This window comes from Bactrocera dorsalis, chromosome 4 (genome assembly GCF_023373825.1).
Source record: "Bactrocera dorsalis isolate Fly_Bdor chromosome 4, ASM2337382v1, whole genome shotgun sequence".
NCBI classification, from domain to species: domain Eukaryota; kingdom Metazoa; phylum Arthropoda; class Insecta; order Diptera; family Tephritidae; genus Bactrocera; species Bactrocera dorsalis.
The window spans coordinates 63,511,396-63,530,169 of NC_064306.1; the positions used below are offsets into that span (position 1 = coordinate 63,511,396).

Sequence of the window (18,774 nt, forward strand, 5' to 3'; positions counted from 1 at the left end):
TGTAAATATGCCAAAAGCAAGGCAGGAGAAAGGGTTTAGATTTGATTATGACCAGCATGCAATTTAAATTCATTTGTTCGGCAAGTTTTTCGCTACAAATCCTATAATAAATAAATGAAAGAAGGGACAATTCTATCAAAAGCAAGAAAGAGTGAAGAAACTGTGCTACAACCCTTAAGAACTTCCGAAAAAAAGGAATGATGATACCAAATGCAAATCAGTGAAGGCGAAAAAGCGTATTTGCTAGCAAATCCTCGGGCATTATCGGCCACTTGGCTCGGCATTTAAAATGTCACGCGGCATTTGGGGCGACATGAAAAGTTTAACGGCTGAAAAACATAAAAAACATATAAAAAAAATCCAAAAAATACAGAAAATTAAAAAAAATACAAAAAATAAAATATAAAAAATACAAAAAAAAATATAAAACAAAACTTTCAAGGAAACAACTGTAGAAAACTCCCGAGAATCAGAAAAAAATCACAAAAGACACACGCTTAACGAACCGGCATTGCTTAATGAGCAAATTGTCAAACGCCACAAATAACCTTCCAACCCAAACCTCAGCCTTCGCTACAAACCAAACCTGCCCAGCAAACAGCCATCTTTGCTACCCCAAATTAAAAAGTAACTTCAGTTTCCCTAAGAAATGAAAAATACAGAAATTCTTCCGAAGAAAAAGCTTTGCTAGTTTGTATTTTCTTTTGGCTATCGGTGTGGGTAGTCACTTTGTGGAGCTCAAAATAAACAGCTACGGTGATTTAATTTTCTGTTTAGTGATTTTCTTGTTCCTTTCCCCCACCAGCTACCAAGCTCACACTCAATCAATCAGTTGGTTTGTCTTTTTTTCCTCCCGTTTAGCTTGCTCATTTCGCGTCACCCTCGATTTGCTTTCAGAAGATGATGGAAAAAGGAAATCTTAGCACAGACAAACCAGCAAAATGACCTTCGAGTTGCGCAGGTTGAAGTGTGGCAGCTGCACGCAATAGATTGATTGATGGCAGGCGGACAGCAAGCGTCAGCTTGGAGACTTGGCAGATCACATGCCGACCAGTTATGCAGTGATTGAGAGAAGTATGATTCGTTAGCGAAGACAGATACCATTTAATTCAAAATTATGAAACTTCTTTAGGTCTCAAACCTAAAGAGCAACTGTTGAAAGTCGGTCCAATGAAAATCCTCTACTCATCGGCTCTTAGTAACTGCGGAGTTATGTAAGCCGACCAAAAGGTGTTTAATAATTTTTGATCATATGATGCATGTCTTCGCTAAAGTATGAGACGTGTCTTCACTAAGTGTTTAAGTAATTCCGAAGGTCAGCTTTACAGCGATTGTGAGAAATCGGTAGACCCAAAGCAGTTTAATAATTTTTGATCAAGTCGTGCATGTCTTCGCTAAACTTAATTCCGCAATTACTAAGAGTCGATATGTAGAAGATTTTCGTTTGGAAGACTTTCAATAGTTGATCGTAGCTTGATAAAAATCGAGCACAATTTACCATAAAACTATAAGCTATGAGGTTATTAGAGCTTCGAGAGATATTCTCGCGTGAAGTCGAATATTCGAACAAGATTATGGATTAAGAATTCAGTTTATTTAATGGGATGCCAGTACTTGCCTCAATAGATCGACATTTTTTTACAATCTAAGGGTACACATATAATCCGTCGAAACTAAATAACTGATAGCGTTCCAAATACTTGCCTCAAAACTCATATCGCAGATCACGTGGTTTCTTTATAACGTAATTTCGGACTCAAAGTTGATGAAGCCTGGTCTGGACCCCCATTTCAACCAAAAAAAGTAGCGAATACCTTCTCTTCAAATTCCATCAATAAATAAACAATATTTACCGCCACGCACTTCAACACACATAACTGCATCGAATGATTACAACACCTTCCCCCAGTCGCTATCAAACTTACCACGTCCACTGCGTCCAACGAAGCGCAAATCATTGAATTTGGCCACTTGATTTTTCATAACGGCCGTACAATTCCGCAACTCGGCGCAGTAGTTCTCATCGTTCCCCGCGCGTATTGTTACAATCGTTCCGTCCATTACCTCGCCCAAGGCGAGCACTTTAAAGGCAATTGGTAGCGTTTTGTTCGAGCGCCAATGCGTGGGCAGCGTTGTGCAGACCTGTGGAAATAATGGACAGATTCAATTATATTTCCCCATTCTGTTTGGAAATAAGCTAAATGTCTAGTGTCAATAAATTATATGGTTCGGTAATAACAGATTTGATTGGCGGCAGTTAGACTGCGCTATGGCGTCAATACAGCAAAAAAATTTAAAAATTAGATTTAAAATATTTTGTGAAATAAGTTTTTAAGTCTAGCAAAGGGATGGTGTAATACGGTAGGGTTAAATATCAACCCGTCAAAAAACATCCGTTTTCCTTTTTACAAAGCGAAGATCTCTTCCGAGCTTGAGGCTCCTAATACTCGATGGCTGGGAGTTAGAGGTGTCTTTAGAGGATAATTTCCTTGACATTATTTAACACTGTCCAAAGTCACCAAGGCACTCATAATATGCAGACGCCTAGTCGGCAGATCCTGGGACTGCAAGTTAGGTATCTTAAGATGGCTATTTATCATGATCGTAAGGCCTATTGCCATTTATGGAGCGCTTGCTTGGACATCGTAGGCAATGTAGTCTTCGGTAGGCCTTCAATTATCGAAGCTGGAAAGGCTCATCCGTGTCTCCGCTCCAGGGAAAATGCGCACTTGCTCAACCGCAGCACTTGAAGTCAAGATTACACCGCTGCATCTAGTGAATAAAAAGATAGCGAAACATACCATGCTGCTCATGGCATGGGAAGATAATGTCGTCTCAACAAGTCAAGGACATAGAGGAAGACACAACACTGGCCCTTCATCCAAGGGACGGCTTTACGAAGAGGGTTAACTTTACCAAGAAGTTCAGAGTTACTCTTGACAGTATGGCGGAGTGGAATGATTCCACGCTCGACCAACTACTGAGTGGCAGCACTATCTAGTGGTACACTGACGGCTCGGGAACACCGGAAGACATTGGAGCAGGCATTGCGGGACCGCATACCAAATTATCCATACCAATGGAACGTTTTCCGAGCATCTTTCAAGCAGAAGTCTTTGCTATAAGTCAGTGTGCAGAAATCAATACGACCTTAGTGCTTGAGGTTAAATCGCATTTAGTGGAGGAGTGTATTGGAAGGCTGAAATGTCTATTAGTTTGCAATCTGGGTGTATAGTCTCTTGCGCAAAGTGCCGGTTCTGCGACATAGAACAGGAAACTCCAGAACACATGCTTCTGGATTGCCCAGGAATTTGCAGAAGCAGGCTCAAGGCACTAGGTTTAATGTACTTGGACAGGGATCGCACCATCTCAGTCGCGCCTAGCAAGCTCAGCAAGCTTGTTCAGAATTCTGAACCTTTATAACTACATGAAAAGTAGGAGAGAGCGCAATAGACCATAGGTCGCAGTGCAAATCCTCAATTTTTCTATCTATCTATCGATTGAAAAACAAGTTTCGTCATTTATATTTGAAGAACCAGGACACCATTTACAACAGGTCCTTACAAAACTGCATTTCCGAGTTCGAAAATCTTATTGGTACTGTAATAGTCGTCGTTAGCTTCGTTATAGATTATGTAAATGATGACAACTCTCAAAGCTTTTAAACTTGAATACTTATTCTGTCTTCTGAGTGGAATTGTCCAACCGTTTCTTGGGGACAGAAAGGCATTGCAGTATATGACAACACTGACTGGACTTCAATGCTTCATTCGTCCGCAGCAGCTATAATGAATTTCCCATTGGATTGGTATTTCAGAGAAATGTTCAATCCAAAAATGAATTCTGTGTTTCATACTATTCACGAATCCTCAAAACCGAAGTACCGCTTACATTTCGGTCGAGCTTTCACCAAACTGATTTGACAACCATCTGTTTTGAGAAGGACGGCAGGTAGACTTATCTTGTTCGGGAGCAATATAGAGTTCATATTGGATTAATAATTCGAAGGAATATTCAATCCAAAACCATTCTACAAGTATATTCACAAATCCACAGTACCGAAGTGCCGGTTACACTTCGATCGAGCTTCAAATTGATTTGATAACTATCTGTTTTTACAAGGATGGCAGGTAGTCACGCACAAGTTCTCATTACTACCTTCACGAATTTGGTCAGCTTAAAAGCTTTCCTAAGCTTTAAATTGATTTTGACAACAGGTTAACTGCAATATTGCTTTCCATGAAGGAGAAAACCGATGCATGTATTACCAAATATTACTAAAGCTTAAGAACTTCGTGTGAAAGCTCTAAAAGTTCCTCCTTTTCCATAAAGAGCTTTCATCACATATTTTAATTCTATCTTATAAAATCACACGGAATTAATAAACAGTTAAAGTTGTACATTTAAAGTTACAAATTTCCACACTTACCACATGCGGTGAGCCGGTCTTCACCAATTCTCCCGGATGTTCGGCCAGCAACACATCAACAGTACGCTCGAAGAGATTCTCCGGTGTTAGATATGGGCTGGTATCGATGACTTTCTTATTACCACTGCTCGTATTATTGTTATTAACACAATTGTTGTTGTTGTTGTTGTTATTTGTATTGTTATTGGCATTAGTGGCTTGACGTTTCGACGGCGCACCGCTAGCGGGCGGTGGCTGCTGATGATTCGTGGTTGAACTCACTTCACTTGAGATGTGCATTTTTCCGGATTTTCACACGAGACACAATTTATTTGGGGTTTATAAGACACGCACGTTTACGTCGACGAACTGCAATTGGAAAATTTCGAAAATCACTTTATTTAATTTTTTTTTGCATTTTTTTTTTTTTAATTTTTTTTTTTTTTTTGTATTTATTTTTTTGTTTTTTTTTTTGTGTTTGTTTTGTGCTTTTTACTCTAGAAGTTTGCTGTGTTAAGCGATTGGCACGAATAAACTTTGAACTTCAATTTGGCAAATGAGGCGCATATCCGCACTTCATTTGCATACCAACGGGGGAAGGAGGGGTATAATACAAAGTTAACGGCGTCAAGTCATGTGTTGAGTGTTTGAGTATACATGTGTGTGTGCTTCAGAGTATGTTTGTGTTCCTGTGCTTGGAAGCTTTGAAGTGTGTGGCCACAGCTATCAAAGCGTGTGTGTGGAACCTGTTGAATGGCAAATTTGCAAAACGGAAACGGAAGTGAACTTTCGTCAATTTCAAATGCGCAGCAAAACGCACGTACACACATTCATATAAATTATTGGAAAGGTAGTGGCATTTTTGGCGCTTTTGAAGTTGTTCTCTCTTATTTTTCCGCCACTTTTTCCCCTCTCTCGTGAAAGGGTTGCAAGCACAAGCAGAAAAATTCACAAAAATCGTCAAAAAGTTGAGTTCAAAGTATTGTCACACACGCACACATACGCACGTATAACGGCACCGGCACACAGCACTGTTATCCTTTGATCTGCGCGCTGTTTTCGCGTGTCGCGTCGCTCAAATTGAGTGCAACAATTTTTCACCACAAAACGGCGCGCACGCAACTTTCAGCTGCAATTCAAATGCGGCAAAAAGTCACACAAAATTTACAACAACAACACTAACTTTTGTTGCTTTGATTTTTTCGGCGCTTGCCACGGCATTCTTTTGTTGCGTCCGCATCGTTATGAATCCGTCATTCGATTAAGCAAATCAACTGCCGAACGCCGACACCAAACGCCACACAAACAAACACGCACACACTCACACATGTACAGGGCGGCGCATGAAATGAAAAGTGATTGCTGCGTAAAGTTAAAAGCCAAAAATAACAAAAAAAAATAACAAGAAATCAAAAAACGAAAAATAAATCGGCGAAAACTGCAAACTGCCAAACCGTGGCTGATAATGTGCGGCGTTGCCATGTGTTTTGCAATCAAACAAAAGTCATGCAGGCGCGCTTGAACATGCCAAACACGCACACACATGTTAAATACTCACACACACGCGCATTTGCATACATTTGTATATGCATGTATGTGTGTGTGTGTTTGTGCAACATAGTCCCTTACAATGGCGCATATCCTGACGGCTCGCAGCTGTTTCCAGTTGTAAGCATTAATATTGAAAAAAAAAACATATTTATATCAATGCTTATATGCTTGTATATGTGTATGTACGCATGCTGTTAATTGCGTGCCCACTCTCATTACAACAACAACCGCGCCATTTTACAAGAACATTTTACAATTTTTATTTTTTTATTTTACAGTCTTTTTATTTTTCAGTTTTTTTCAGTTTTTATTTTCCATTTCCTTCTTTATTTACCGTTATTCACTCATTTATTCACTTGTACACGTATTTGCGATTTTTATTTTCGCAATTGTCGCACAGTTTGTTACTCGTTTGCCTTTTTTGTAACAATTTCCGTTTTCATACTACTTTTTTGTAATCAATTTGTTGCTGTTTTTACTTGTAATTTTTATTTCCATATCAAGTGCCTGCGGTGGACCGAATCGCCGTAAATGTTTACGCGTGCTAATGTACCGCAAGAGAGTGTTGATTGTGCTCAGTAATGAGAACTGACAAGAAGTTTCAAAATAAAAAAATGTTTAAGGGGTTACATGGGTTTACGGGTTTCAGAAAATCGTTTTCTTTTATTGTCTTATTAAATTTTACAACAACTCTAAAATACTTTCCTAAATTGTCATGTTGGTGCGCGCAATAGTTTCGGAGATACAGCCTTGAGAACTTGTACGCTCAAGGCTAGCTAGGCTAAGTGACTCGGCTTTAAAGTCGTTTTCTCGAAACTGTGTTTTTGAAATCAGTTGGCAAGATTTCTCGAGAACTACTCGACCAATCTTCGTGAAATTTTACAATTCTTATACGAAGAATTATTTTCGAATACAACTATTTGAAAAAAAATGTGTGATATTTTCACTGAAATTTAAATTCTTTTTTGTAAAAATGTCGGTCAAAAATCCAATTTTCCGTTTCTTCCCCCTTCGTCCGAGTACTAAGTTAAGGTTTTAACTAAAATACATATTTTTCACTTTAGATGCTTCTATAAGGAGTTATCCTGCCAACGCGGGCGCATCTTTTTTCCGAGGGGTCACCGAAAATGACGTCGCAATGGTCGAGTTAGAAATATTTTTGTTCAAAAATTTCAGAACTTGTTTGTTGATAGCGAATGTTTGTAACTATAAAAAATTCTAATAAAATATTTAATTTTTTAAATGAGAAAAAAAATGCTGTTTTTTAACCCAGGAAACCCATTTAAACCCTTAAAGAAAGATATATGAAATAATACAGGGTCATTAATAATAAATAATTTTTAATTAAATTTTTCTGACTAAAAAAATTAAAAATTGTCTCATAGATTCTTTTTAAATACTAAAAATATATATATTTTTTTAATAAAATTGTATGTAGAATGGCGCAGCAGTCATATTTAGAAGACAAGAAGGTAAGTTTCCACCAAATTTCGTGAAATAAACACTTTTTTGCAGAAGATAAAAATGAAAAAAAAAATAAAAAAAAAATTTGGTTAGGCGAATTTTTCACATGAATATTGAGGTTAAATGAAAAAAAGTATACATATTATATCGTCACCTAAAATGCAAAATTGCGTAACATCACTTTTCATTAGTTTACAAGGAAAGGAAAAACAATATAATAGGAACCACTCATATTTAAACAAAATTGGAGTTTTGGTTATAAAATGGTTATGCCAACTGGTTAAATAGTGGTTATATGTATATGCTATGAAATGGTTATGCTAACTGGTTATATAGTGGTTATATATGATATGAAATGGTTATACTAACTGGTTACATATTAGTTATAGATTGGTTGTATATATAGCCGATATCGGTTATATCTGAGAGCGAAAGCTGCAAAAATTACGCTACATACATATATGTACATATGTGATGTAATATAGTGAATCGTAAGCAAAAAAAACTCGATTTCAATTTTTTTTGATGATATTTTGTTTTGCATTTTAGTTGACGATATATAATTTTCATTACCTACAACTTTGCTATACTACTCTTTTCTATAGGACTCGTAGTTTTGCTGAAAATCAAGATAAGCCCATCCTAACTCTAAAAAATTCACCACACCCCTCCCCTTTCTTTTCAAAACGCCCGTCTTTCAGATCTCCTGTAAATTATTTTTCTCTCCATGTTTCTTATTTTAAGTTTCGTTGCCGATGGGTTTCGATCTACGATGAATTTCTTTTTTTTTCCAGCCTTATCTACCCTCTTCTAATTTATTCGGCAAAAAACTCTTGAGGTATACATAAGGTATACATAAGTTTGAGTTCAGTTAAGTGAAATAAAAATTACCGACTTTTACAATTATATCTATATTTTTGAAACCAAATCAATTAACCTAATACCTATCCCAGAAATAATATACCTATCCATTGTAATATATAATAATTGCAATAACTACAATATATTATTATTGGAAACACCTTATAAGTAACCACAAGTATGGAAAACTGGTTAAACTAACGGTTATAAGTTGAGAATAGATTATATATATATGATTCATTGGTACCACTAAATGCTAAATGTATGTATAGTGATGCATTTTAAAAACTACTTGCATACCGCTCTACTCGCCTCCGACAAATATGTTACTCATACGCCACGGTACACATTGCTATAGCGTGAAAAAATAAGCGAAAATACAAAAAATAATGAAAAACACAAAATCGAACAACGGAAAAAATAAGCAAAAATTCAAAACTATTTCTAAATTTCACAAACAATATACTAACGGTTAAAAAAAAAAAACAATTTTCATTATAAAGAGTCTGTATAAGCCAAAAGTAGTAATAATCAAAGTTGGATATTTTTATAACCTAAACAGGGTATATTAAATTTGCCATGAATATGAAGTCGAAGATACTATAAAATTTTTAGAAATGATCAGCATGATGAGCTGAGTCGATTTAGTCATGTCCTTCTGTCATCCCCGTCGTCCTTTTGGCTGTATATACACGAACTAGTCCACCAATTTTTGAGATATCGATATGAAACTTTGCATACATCCTTTTCTGCAAAATAAACTGCTCATTTGTCAGAATCGTCAAAATCGGAGCACTATTGCATATAGCTGTCATACAAAATGAACGATCGACATCAAGGCTTTGTATGGAAAACTTTTTCATTTGACAAGATATCTTAACGAAATTTAGCATGGAGTATTATCTAAATCAAGAATATAATCTCTGAAGGGATCGGATCCCTATAACCTGTAGATGTCATACAAAATGAACGATCGAAATCAAAGCTTTGTATGGAAAGCCTTTTTATTTGAAAAGATATCTTAACGAAATTTTGTGTTTGGTATGGTCTAAAGCCATGGGGAAATATCCGAAGAAACTGTTGTGATCGTACCACTATTACATATAGCTGCCACACAAACGGATCTTTCAAATTGAAGTCCTTGTATAGAAATGAAAGATTCTCATCCGTTTCTCGTTTTCCTCTCTGCAAAAGGGAGGAGGTACGTCGGTATAGATCAGCTTAGTAGTATACACTGAAACCTAAGTACAAAATTGTATCCAAAATTGTATTGGAGTTCTCTATAATCATTTTATGCCTACTTTCCACACACTTAAAAAAGTGAGAAACTGAAATTTGAAAATTGACATAAAAATTTCGATTATTTTTCATCATAATATGCGCCGCCTTACGGTACATTTCTCACATACGTGCGTATTAAAATGAACTGCGAAACTGTTGATGATGACAATAATAATAGCGACCCCATCACCGGCACCGCACTTCATCAGCAGCAGCTCGCATGAGCACCAATTTCGCCATTTGTCCATACAAAATGCAGCAGCTGGGCAATAAACGACAAACTGACGAGCGCGTTAACACTGTTAACCATCTGCTCTTGTCTGATTTGCTGATTGTCTGCGTGAAAGGACATCCCGGACATGCGACCCCAGCGCCACGGCGCGCCTACCGCGCGAGCAATGATGATACCGATGAAACGCCAGCTAATATGTGATGCGGCCGCCGCCTGGTTGACCGGCGATATCCGCGCATATTATTGTGAGGCATTTAAACTTTTGCGCAACTGTTTCATTTTTTTTTGCATTTGTTTTTGCATTTGTTTTTGCAATTTTTTTATGTTTTTTTATTTTTCAAATTTTTTTTTATTATTCTTTATTTTCTATGGCAGAAAGCTGACTCCTTACCATTTGCGGCTTTTGTTCAGCACTTTTTTAATGAAAACACAGCAGCAACGCTGGCACGACCAATAAAATTAGCAGCAAATGCTGCCACACGCGAACACACACACAGACACTAGGACTCTTAAAAATATGCGAATAACCTGAAAACCGATTACCGGCATATCCGGTTTGCAACCGGTATATTAACCGATAATATTATTCGAATAGTTGCAAAATTTACAATATTGTGCTAGTATTCGTATAGTCACTCTGCGAGTGTTTGAAAAAATGGAATTTTTGAATCCGGTTAGCCCTACTCGGTTAATCCAGCTAGTCCTGGTTAATCCGGTTAGTCGATTATTTGAATACCAAGAGCTCTAACTCACACGCAACTGCAAAGTAATTCAAATGCCACACAACGAAAGCAATACTTATAAAAAAATATAAAAAAAAAAATATAAAAAAATACAAAAAAACAATAAACAAAAAGTTGAGTTGTTGGCCATAATGCGTGTTGCCACACCGGTCGCGAACGCGGTCAGCAGCTGCACTAACACAGACACGCACATATATTCCTAGAAAAAATAGAGAACGCTGAAACCGCCACTCGATCTCAAATGGCAAGGAGGAGACCCCAACAGCGATCATTTAATATTGTCCTGCAAATTTTACAACAAATGTATTGCTATTGCACAAGTGAAGAGTGAGATGAGTATGTGTTTGGTAAATTAACAGTTGCGGCAAACAAATGGTTTACCGACAAAAAAAAGCCGGTACTAACACATGCATATGTAAACAAGCACATATGAGTATTTTAATAAGTTCAGAAGTAAATTACTGTCAACGCTTGATAGCGACAAATATTGCGTGATCTGAGGCGAGAGAGAGGCTCATTTTAGTATTTTGAAGTATTGTATTTCATTATTCTTCTTTTTTATATTTGTATGGAATTATTATGCTTTTCAGTCACTTACAATACAGCCATATCCATAATTCCTTCTTAGCCCTACATTAAATTAGTATACAAGGTGAGCCAAAAATTAATTTATTTTTCAACTGAAAGTTCTTCGTGTAATCTTAGTGATTGGAATTTGATGCTTTACGAGTTCACTTGATTGGCTCGCTCAGTAAAGAATAAGTATATCGGAACCAAGATAGTTCAACCATAAACAAATAATCGAAAACAAAAGCTTGAGGAAAAACAGGAAACATGTGGAACGACGAATGAACCACGATCCGATGTACCTAGAATTGCTATAACTTCTGAAAGCGTTGCATATAGCGAATTTTTCAGTAAGAACACTACAAGGGTAGAGCAATAGGGACATCAAACGACGCCAAATTTTTTCCCGATCTTTTGACATTTCTCTTCAGTAGGGTTTGTCATTTGATCATGGAAAGATATAAAATTCGAAAACAAGTCGAAATTATTAAAAATTACTACCGAAATGACTCCGAATTTTGCCAGCCTCCACTTTAAAAGCGCAACGTTCAATTTGTGGCCGTCATAATCGTTCTTTCAGATTAAAAATTGAGGGTTTAGTGGAAAAATTTTAATCCACAGGCACAGCACAAAATATTTCTATGCCATTGACACAAAGAAGTGCCCGTAGTGTCGAGAATAATGCTGCCGCTAGCGCATCAATTGAGGAAGACCCAAATCAGTCTCTCACACGTTGTTCTCAAGCGTTGGGCATCTCTGTGACGTCGTTGTGGTGAATTTTGCGCGAAAAGATCTTGGCCTACATCCTACAAGATCAAATTGACGCAAGAACTGAAGCCGCTTGACCACTAGAATCGTCGCATGCTCGTGCTCTAGGCAACAACTTGAAAGCAAATTTCATCGAAAAATCATCTTCAGCGATGAGGCTCTTTTATGGCTGAATGGCTTTGGCAATCCGCACGAAAAATGACGCCTCTAATAACAAATTGACATTTCATAAGCGTCCACAACTGAGAATACTTTATGGTCGACTTCATCCACAAAAACTATTTTTCCCAGGCTACAGATTTAAATACAAAACAAGGCTTCAACCTAATTCAGCAACTCATTGTCTAACAAGCCAGTGTCTCCTATGAAACTTAATACATTTACTACTGTGGGCAAAAAATAGTACGACTTTTTTAATTGAAATTTCGCCCGAAAACCCATTCTTCGAAATATTCCTTTTCCAGTTTGGTATGACTGTCAGTGAGGTCTGTGCCAAATGTCACATCAAAATTATCATTACATAAAGTCCATTCGGCGATTTTTACGATGAGTGATATTATGTTAGAAAAGACCTTCAGTAATGATTGTTTGTAGCTAACAAGGACGGCCATCAACATCAACTGATGGTCAACTCGTCAATAAAATAAAGGAATAGATAAGTGTTTGGAGTCGACGATTAACAGTCTGAGATCTTACTCGTATCGTTGGAATTTCAGAAGGATCGGTGAAAACCATTTTAAAAGATCATTTAGGCCTAGGAAAAGTGAAACGCAGCGAAGTGTTAATGTCTGTGAAACAATGCTTTCCGACTACCAGGATGTCATTAAACATATTATTACTGGTGATGAGTCTTAGATCTATGCTTAAGGTGAGCCGAAGCCGAAAAACCACGTCAAACAGGGTCGAAAAAGGAATACCATTTGAAGTGTTATACGTCGTTTGCGCTAATCTTTTCGTAAAAGAAGTGTTTTGGGAGACTACTTTGAGGGGAACGACTTAGATTTTGAAGAATAAACTAGGAAAATTAAAGAACAAAGTCTTAAAATTTTTTGCTCATATTAGTATACCCCTCGCAAATAAGTTCCAGAACAGTGCTCAAATTTTGTAACTTCTGATTCACCCTGGTATATGCAAGTTGAACTGAAAACAAATATCAAAGAACATCATACTCTTTTAAATAGCAAACCAAATTTTATTTTGTTTGTATGTATATTTTTAAAATATATCGCGAGTTTTGACTGGTCACCCTGTATGCATTAAGCGCATAACCAATACTGCTTGCAAATAATAACCGCTTCTAAACTATGCTTTACTATTTGTATAAATCCATAATTCAAATGTAATTTTAAAACGGGTGATTTTTTTGAGGTTAGGATTTTCATGCATTAGTATTTGACAGATCACGTGGGATTTCAGACATGGTGTCAAAGAGAAAGATGCTCAGTATGCTTTGACATTTCATCATGAATAGACTTACTAACGAGCAAACGCTTGCAAATCATTGAATTTATTACCAAAATCAGTGTTCGGTTCGAAATGTGTTTTCGCGCTTTACGTCCGACAAATTTTGTTCAGCGATGAGGCTCATTTCTGGTTGAATGGCTACGTAAATAAGCAAAATTGCCGCATTTGGGGTGAAGAGCAACCAGAAGCCGTTCAAGAACTGCCCATGCATCCCGAAAAATGCACTGTTTGGTGTGGTTTTGTACGCTTTGGTGGAATCATTGGACCGTATTTTTTCAAGATGCTGTTGGACGCAACGTTACGGTGAATGGCGATCGCTATCGTTCGATGCTAACAAACTTTTTGTTGCCAAAAATGGAAGAACTGAACTTGGTTGACATGTGGTTTCAACAAGATGGCGCTACATGCCACACAGCCTCGCGATTCTATGGCCATTTTGAGGGAAAACTTCGGACAACAATTCATCTCAAGAAATGGACCCGTAAGTTGGCCACCAAGATCATGCGATTTAAACGCCTTTAGACTATTTTTTGTGGGGGCTACGTCAAGTCTAAAGTCTACAGAAATAAGCCAGCAACTATTCCAGCTTTGGAAGACAACATTCCGAAGAAATTCGGGCTATTCCGGCCGAAATGCTCGAAAAAAGTTGCCCAAAATTGGACTTTTCCGAATGGACCACCTAAGACGCAGCCGCGGTCAACATTTAAATGAAATTATCTTCAAAAAGTAAATGTCATGAACCAATCTAACGTTTTCAAATAAAGAACCGATGAGATTTTGCAAATTTTATGCGGTTTTTTTTAAAAAAGTTATCAAGCTCTTAAAAAATCACCCTTTATATTTCATAAGCATTTATTAAATAAAATCTCTATATTTACCTAATCCAGCACTTGAATAGAAAATATGCAAATACTTAAACCGAAAGTATTTATTTCTGCGTGGTAATTACCTAAGTATGTTTGTAAAGCACTCAGGAAATACTCACAAACATATAAACCGTTAAATCAAAATAAAAACTAAATAAACATGTATATATTCAAATAGTATTAATACAATATATAAAATGTTTGAAATTTCTATGAATGATTGAATATATTTTACCATAAGCGTGTTTTTTAGAAATGTGAGGCATTTGGTTAGAAATTAGTCAGCATATGCTTCATTAGTTCATTTAATCTTATTTTGAAATAAACTTTCCCACCGAATAAAGAGGAAAAGAATAAGCTTCTTGGAAATTAATAAAAAAAGAGAATCTTAAACTATTTTAAATGCCACAGCAACAAATTCTAACAATATTTTACTACATCGTTGAGAATGTTGTAAAAGGCTTACGGTGGTTCAGTTGTATAAAAAACACAAGTCTGTGAGAGGTACAAAGCCTTCAAAGACGGTCGAGAGATCGTTGAAGACGTTCTGAGCGACCTTCGACCTATTCAACTGGTGAAAATATTAAAAAAGTGAAAAATGTGGTGCTTGAAAATCGTCTGACAATGTTAGAGAGATGGCAAGAGATTCAAATGAATTTGGTGGATATTTTGAGTATGAAACTCGTTCCGATAAAACTGAATTTTTCCAAAAAGAGAACCGTAAACAGGTCTCTTTCGACATGCTTGATCATGAGAATTCCGATCCCACATTCATGGAGAGCATTATAACTGCCTTTGAGACATGGATTTATGAGCTTGACATGCAAACTAGACAACAGTCATCGTGAAACTCATTGTTTTTTTCGACATTCGTGGTTTGGTGAATCATGAATTATTTCCGGAGAGAAAGACAGTCCATAAGGACTCTATTTGGCCGTATTGAAGCGTTTCCATGAGAACATCCGTCAAAGACGGCCGGACTGTGGACACCCAACAGGCCACTTAAAAGCGACTACCTCCGCTGGAAATGATTCAGAAACCAAGAACGTGGATTCTTTATGACCACAATACTAAGATAGACACGAAAAAGTGATTCTTCGGTATGACAACGTTCGGCAAATCCATTAAAACCTACCTGGAAGCGCTTAAATGGGAAGACCCAACGCAACCAGCACTAAATTTCCCAGATATTGTACCGTCCGATTACTATTTGTTGCATTCTATGGCACATTTTCAGGGGTTTCAAAAACCAATTTTTCATTATCTACAACATCTCTAGAATAAATAAATCTAAATTCTTAAGTTTTAAGTTGATCCGAGTAATAGTTTCGGTGATACAGCTTTGAGAACTTGTACGCTCGAGGCTACCTAGGCTAAGTTGTCTTGAAACGTATTTTCTCGAAACTGTGCTTTTGAAGTCAGTTGGCAAGATTTCTCGAGAACTACTAAATCGACCTTCATGAAATTTTACACAAGTCTTTGCGATACAATTCTTAAAGACTTGGACGAAGGACTTGGACTTTTTGAAAACAAAAATTGTCGCGAATTTTCACTGAATTTAATTTTTTTTTTGTAAAAATGTCTGTCAAAAATCCGATTTTCAGTTTTCTCTTTCCTCCAAGTTCTAAGTTAAGGTTTTAACTAAAACACGTATTTTTTCACTTTAGATGATCCTGTAAGGAGTAATTCTGCCAACACGGGCGCATCTGTTTTCCGAGGGGTCACCGTAACTGGCGTCGCAATGGCCGAGTTTAAAATTTTGTATTTTCAAAAATTTAAAAATTTCTTTGTTACACCACAATATTTGTCCAATAAAATATTACATTTTTTATATGAGAAAAAAAATTGTTGAAAAAATATTCTTTTTTACCCGCGAAAACCTATGTAACTCCTTGAAGAGTTCCAAGCTCCAAGGGTATTTAGACAAGTAAAGTCTTTTCAGAAAGTCAATCGAATAGGACACGATTCAAAACCAAAAACATTGTCCAATTTTAGTTAAGCGTCATGTCTGATTGCCCTTGTATACCTGAGAGGGCCTGGGAGGGCCTCGTGATAAAAATGTTTCCTTCTGCTTTATACACCAGATAGTTATTTTGATTCCAACAGAGACTTTCAGGACAATCACTCACTTCTCACATGACTTGTAGCCGTTTCTTTAGGGATTTTTGAATATTTGCAACACAATTTTTTTCAATAACAATTTTCATATTTATGTCTAACTTTTCTAGGCCATGATTGCGTCTGCTTTTTTCTTTTGAAATCAATATTTCCTGTATATACTAATACTTATTAACCATCTCCAAATGCATTCACATTTCTTTCATAAAAGTCTTCCACGCGAAATTCAGACTTTAACACGACACTTTGCGGAAAAATCACAACTGACAGCTGTCACTTGACAGACCGTACACCGCACACGAGAAACTTCACGGAAAACGCACTTGAAGTCTTTGACGGCCGACCGCACACCTGCGATAAACGCACAAATTGCAAGCGCAGAACTAAAAGGACAGCGGCTAAAGCGCGTCAGCAAGACACACACGAGCGGATGCGCGGATGAGCGAGTTGCGCAATTATCCTGGCGATCAAATCAAGCGACACGACGATATTAAACTATTTTTTGCGGTAACCATGAACGCGACCGCGGCTATCAGCGGCCAAAGTAACGGCAACACCACGACTATGTGTAAGTATGTAACTGGTATGTGGCACAACAACAACAGCAACACGTGCACGCGCATCAATGTCTAAAACGGATGTCAACCAGCGATGATGACAGCGCCGGCCACGGCAACGGTGATGACACTAAGCGCTTAGATACGACGACAACGGACGACGTGGGCGACGCAGCAGGCGCTGGTGTTGGGGACGTGTGCGGCTGCTGGCAAATTGTTGCGGATAGCGAAATCTACAAACGCGTCCGTAAGAAACACACCCGTAACTATTGGACTGCTCCGGCTACGCGCGCTGGCTGGCACCACCGTACAGAGCGACCACTATCAGCATTTGTGGCGACGGCGATGGCGATGACAACAACAAATTGCCAACGGAGTGGCAGTTTCAGTAGTCAGCGCAAGGGCAACAGCAGCAACAACAACAACAGTGGCCTCACCACCACCGCAGAGCAGTCATCATCATCGTCAACGACACCGCCACGTCGTCGGAGTGGCAATAAGGCCAACAGCAGGTTGCCGCAGTGACGCATTTGGTGCGCAGTGGCGAGCGGCAGCGTGGAGCGGGCAGCGGAAATGGTAGGAGGCGGCAGTCAGCAGGCGCGCAATGCACAAATACAATGTGATGCAACACGGCAATTACAACAACAAAACCAACGCGACGCTTCGATACGACAAGCCAGCCAAGTGTTTGCTTCTCCTTCTTCTTCATCGCGCGCCGTGTTTCTTGAGTTGTTGCTGTACTTTTATTATTTTTCTTGGCTTTGCGAGCTCACCGCGAGAACCAGTAGCAGCGGTTTCTCTTGTGGTGTGACCCGATACCGCACGCCGAAACCCAACAATGGGCCACAATTGCACCGCACACCGTTAACGGCTGACGCGCAGAGCAGACTTTGGCAGCCGCTGCAGCAACAACAAGCAATATTTATTTCGAAAAAAGCAAAACAAGAAACCGAAAAGACTCAACTCAAAACCGCCGCCACCATAGCAATGCAAATCGGCGCAAGGCGTAGCAAAAATGAGTAGCAAAAAAATGAAATCAAAAACTCAAACCCACATCGCCATTTCTCCTGTGCCTCCTGCTTGGGCGCTCCAATTTCCCACGTCTCAAAGCTCGTTTTGAGCATTTTCGCCTTCCATTGCCAGCATCTTGAGACGCAACAACGAAAAACTCAATTCTGAAAAAAATCCCTTCGCCAAAATGTCCTTGGTAGGGGTGGCGCCCCCCATTTGGGCTTTCCATGCCCACAAACACACCGTAATAGCAATGATATTTTATGCCTTCCAAGCGCCAAAGGAAATTGTGCTCACAAGCAGCATACCCCCGCAACATCCAACGGCGGCAGGGGCGACTAGCGCTCAGCATCCGCATTATGGGCAGGTGGGGCACTGCGGATATCAAAAAATACGCGCACATTTCACTCAGCTCAGGCCAGCAGTCGTTCGTCTGGCGCTCCGGCGTTCCCAAATTGAGGGTGTATTTTTTCGTTACTTCATTTTTTCTTTTCTTTCGTTTCTTCTAAGTACCAGTTATGTCAATATTTCTTCTCTCTTTCTTGGCTAAGCGTCGTTACTGCGGCGGGGAGTCGTGGACACTCGCGCGCTGCCGCCAACGTCTTATGTATTGGCTTATGTAAGAGTGGGTATGTGTGCGCTGACAAGAGAGCCAGCTTTGAAATAACTCTGGTCGTTGTGGTAGTAAGCAAAGAAAAGTATTTTAAGGCAAATAGAATAGCTGTCATTTTGGTCGTATGATTAAAAGGCATGTGGTTACCAAGAAGTCTTCAATCTGAGAAGAATTCCACGAGTAAATTTAAAATTTTCGAAATGACACTAAAATGAACGTTCACCATTCCTGGAAATGTGACTAAGATTAGTGATAAACAGGTGCTTAACT

At 38.3% G+C, this 18,774-nt stretch overlaps 1 protein-coding gene across 2 annotated transcripts in view; it reads right to left on the reverse strand.

Moving 5' to 3' along the window:
* LOC105226986 (uncharacterized) overlaps positions 1 to 18,774 on the reverse strand; it is an 89,490-nt gene that overhangs the window by 65,237 nt on the left and 5,479 nt on the right. For both annotated transcript variants that reach the window (XM_049455236.1, XM_049455235.1), the window contains exons 2-3: positions 4,430 to 4,777; positions 1,926 to 2,142 (exon numbers count right to left, since the gene is read on the reverse strand). In XM_049455236.1, the coding sequence (XP_049311193.1) occupies positions 1,926 to 2,142; positions 4,430 to 4,708 (496 nt within the window). In that variant the 5' untranslated portion in view covers positions 4,709 to 4,777. The remainder of the gene's footprint in view (positions 1 to 1,925; positions 2,143 to 4,429; positions 4,778 to 18,774) is intronic.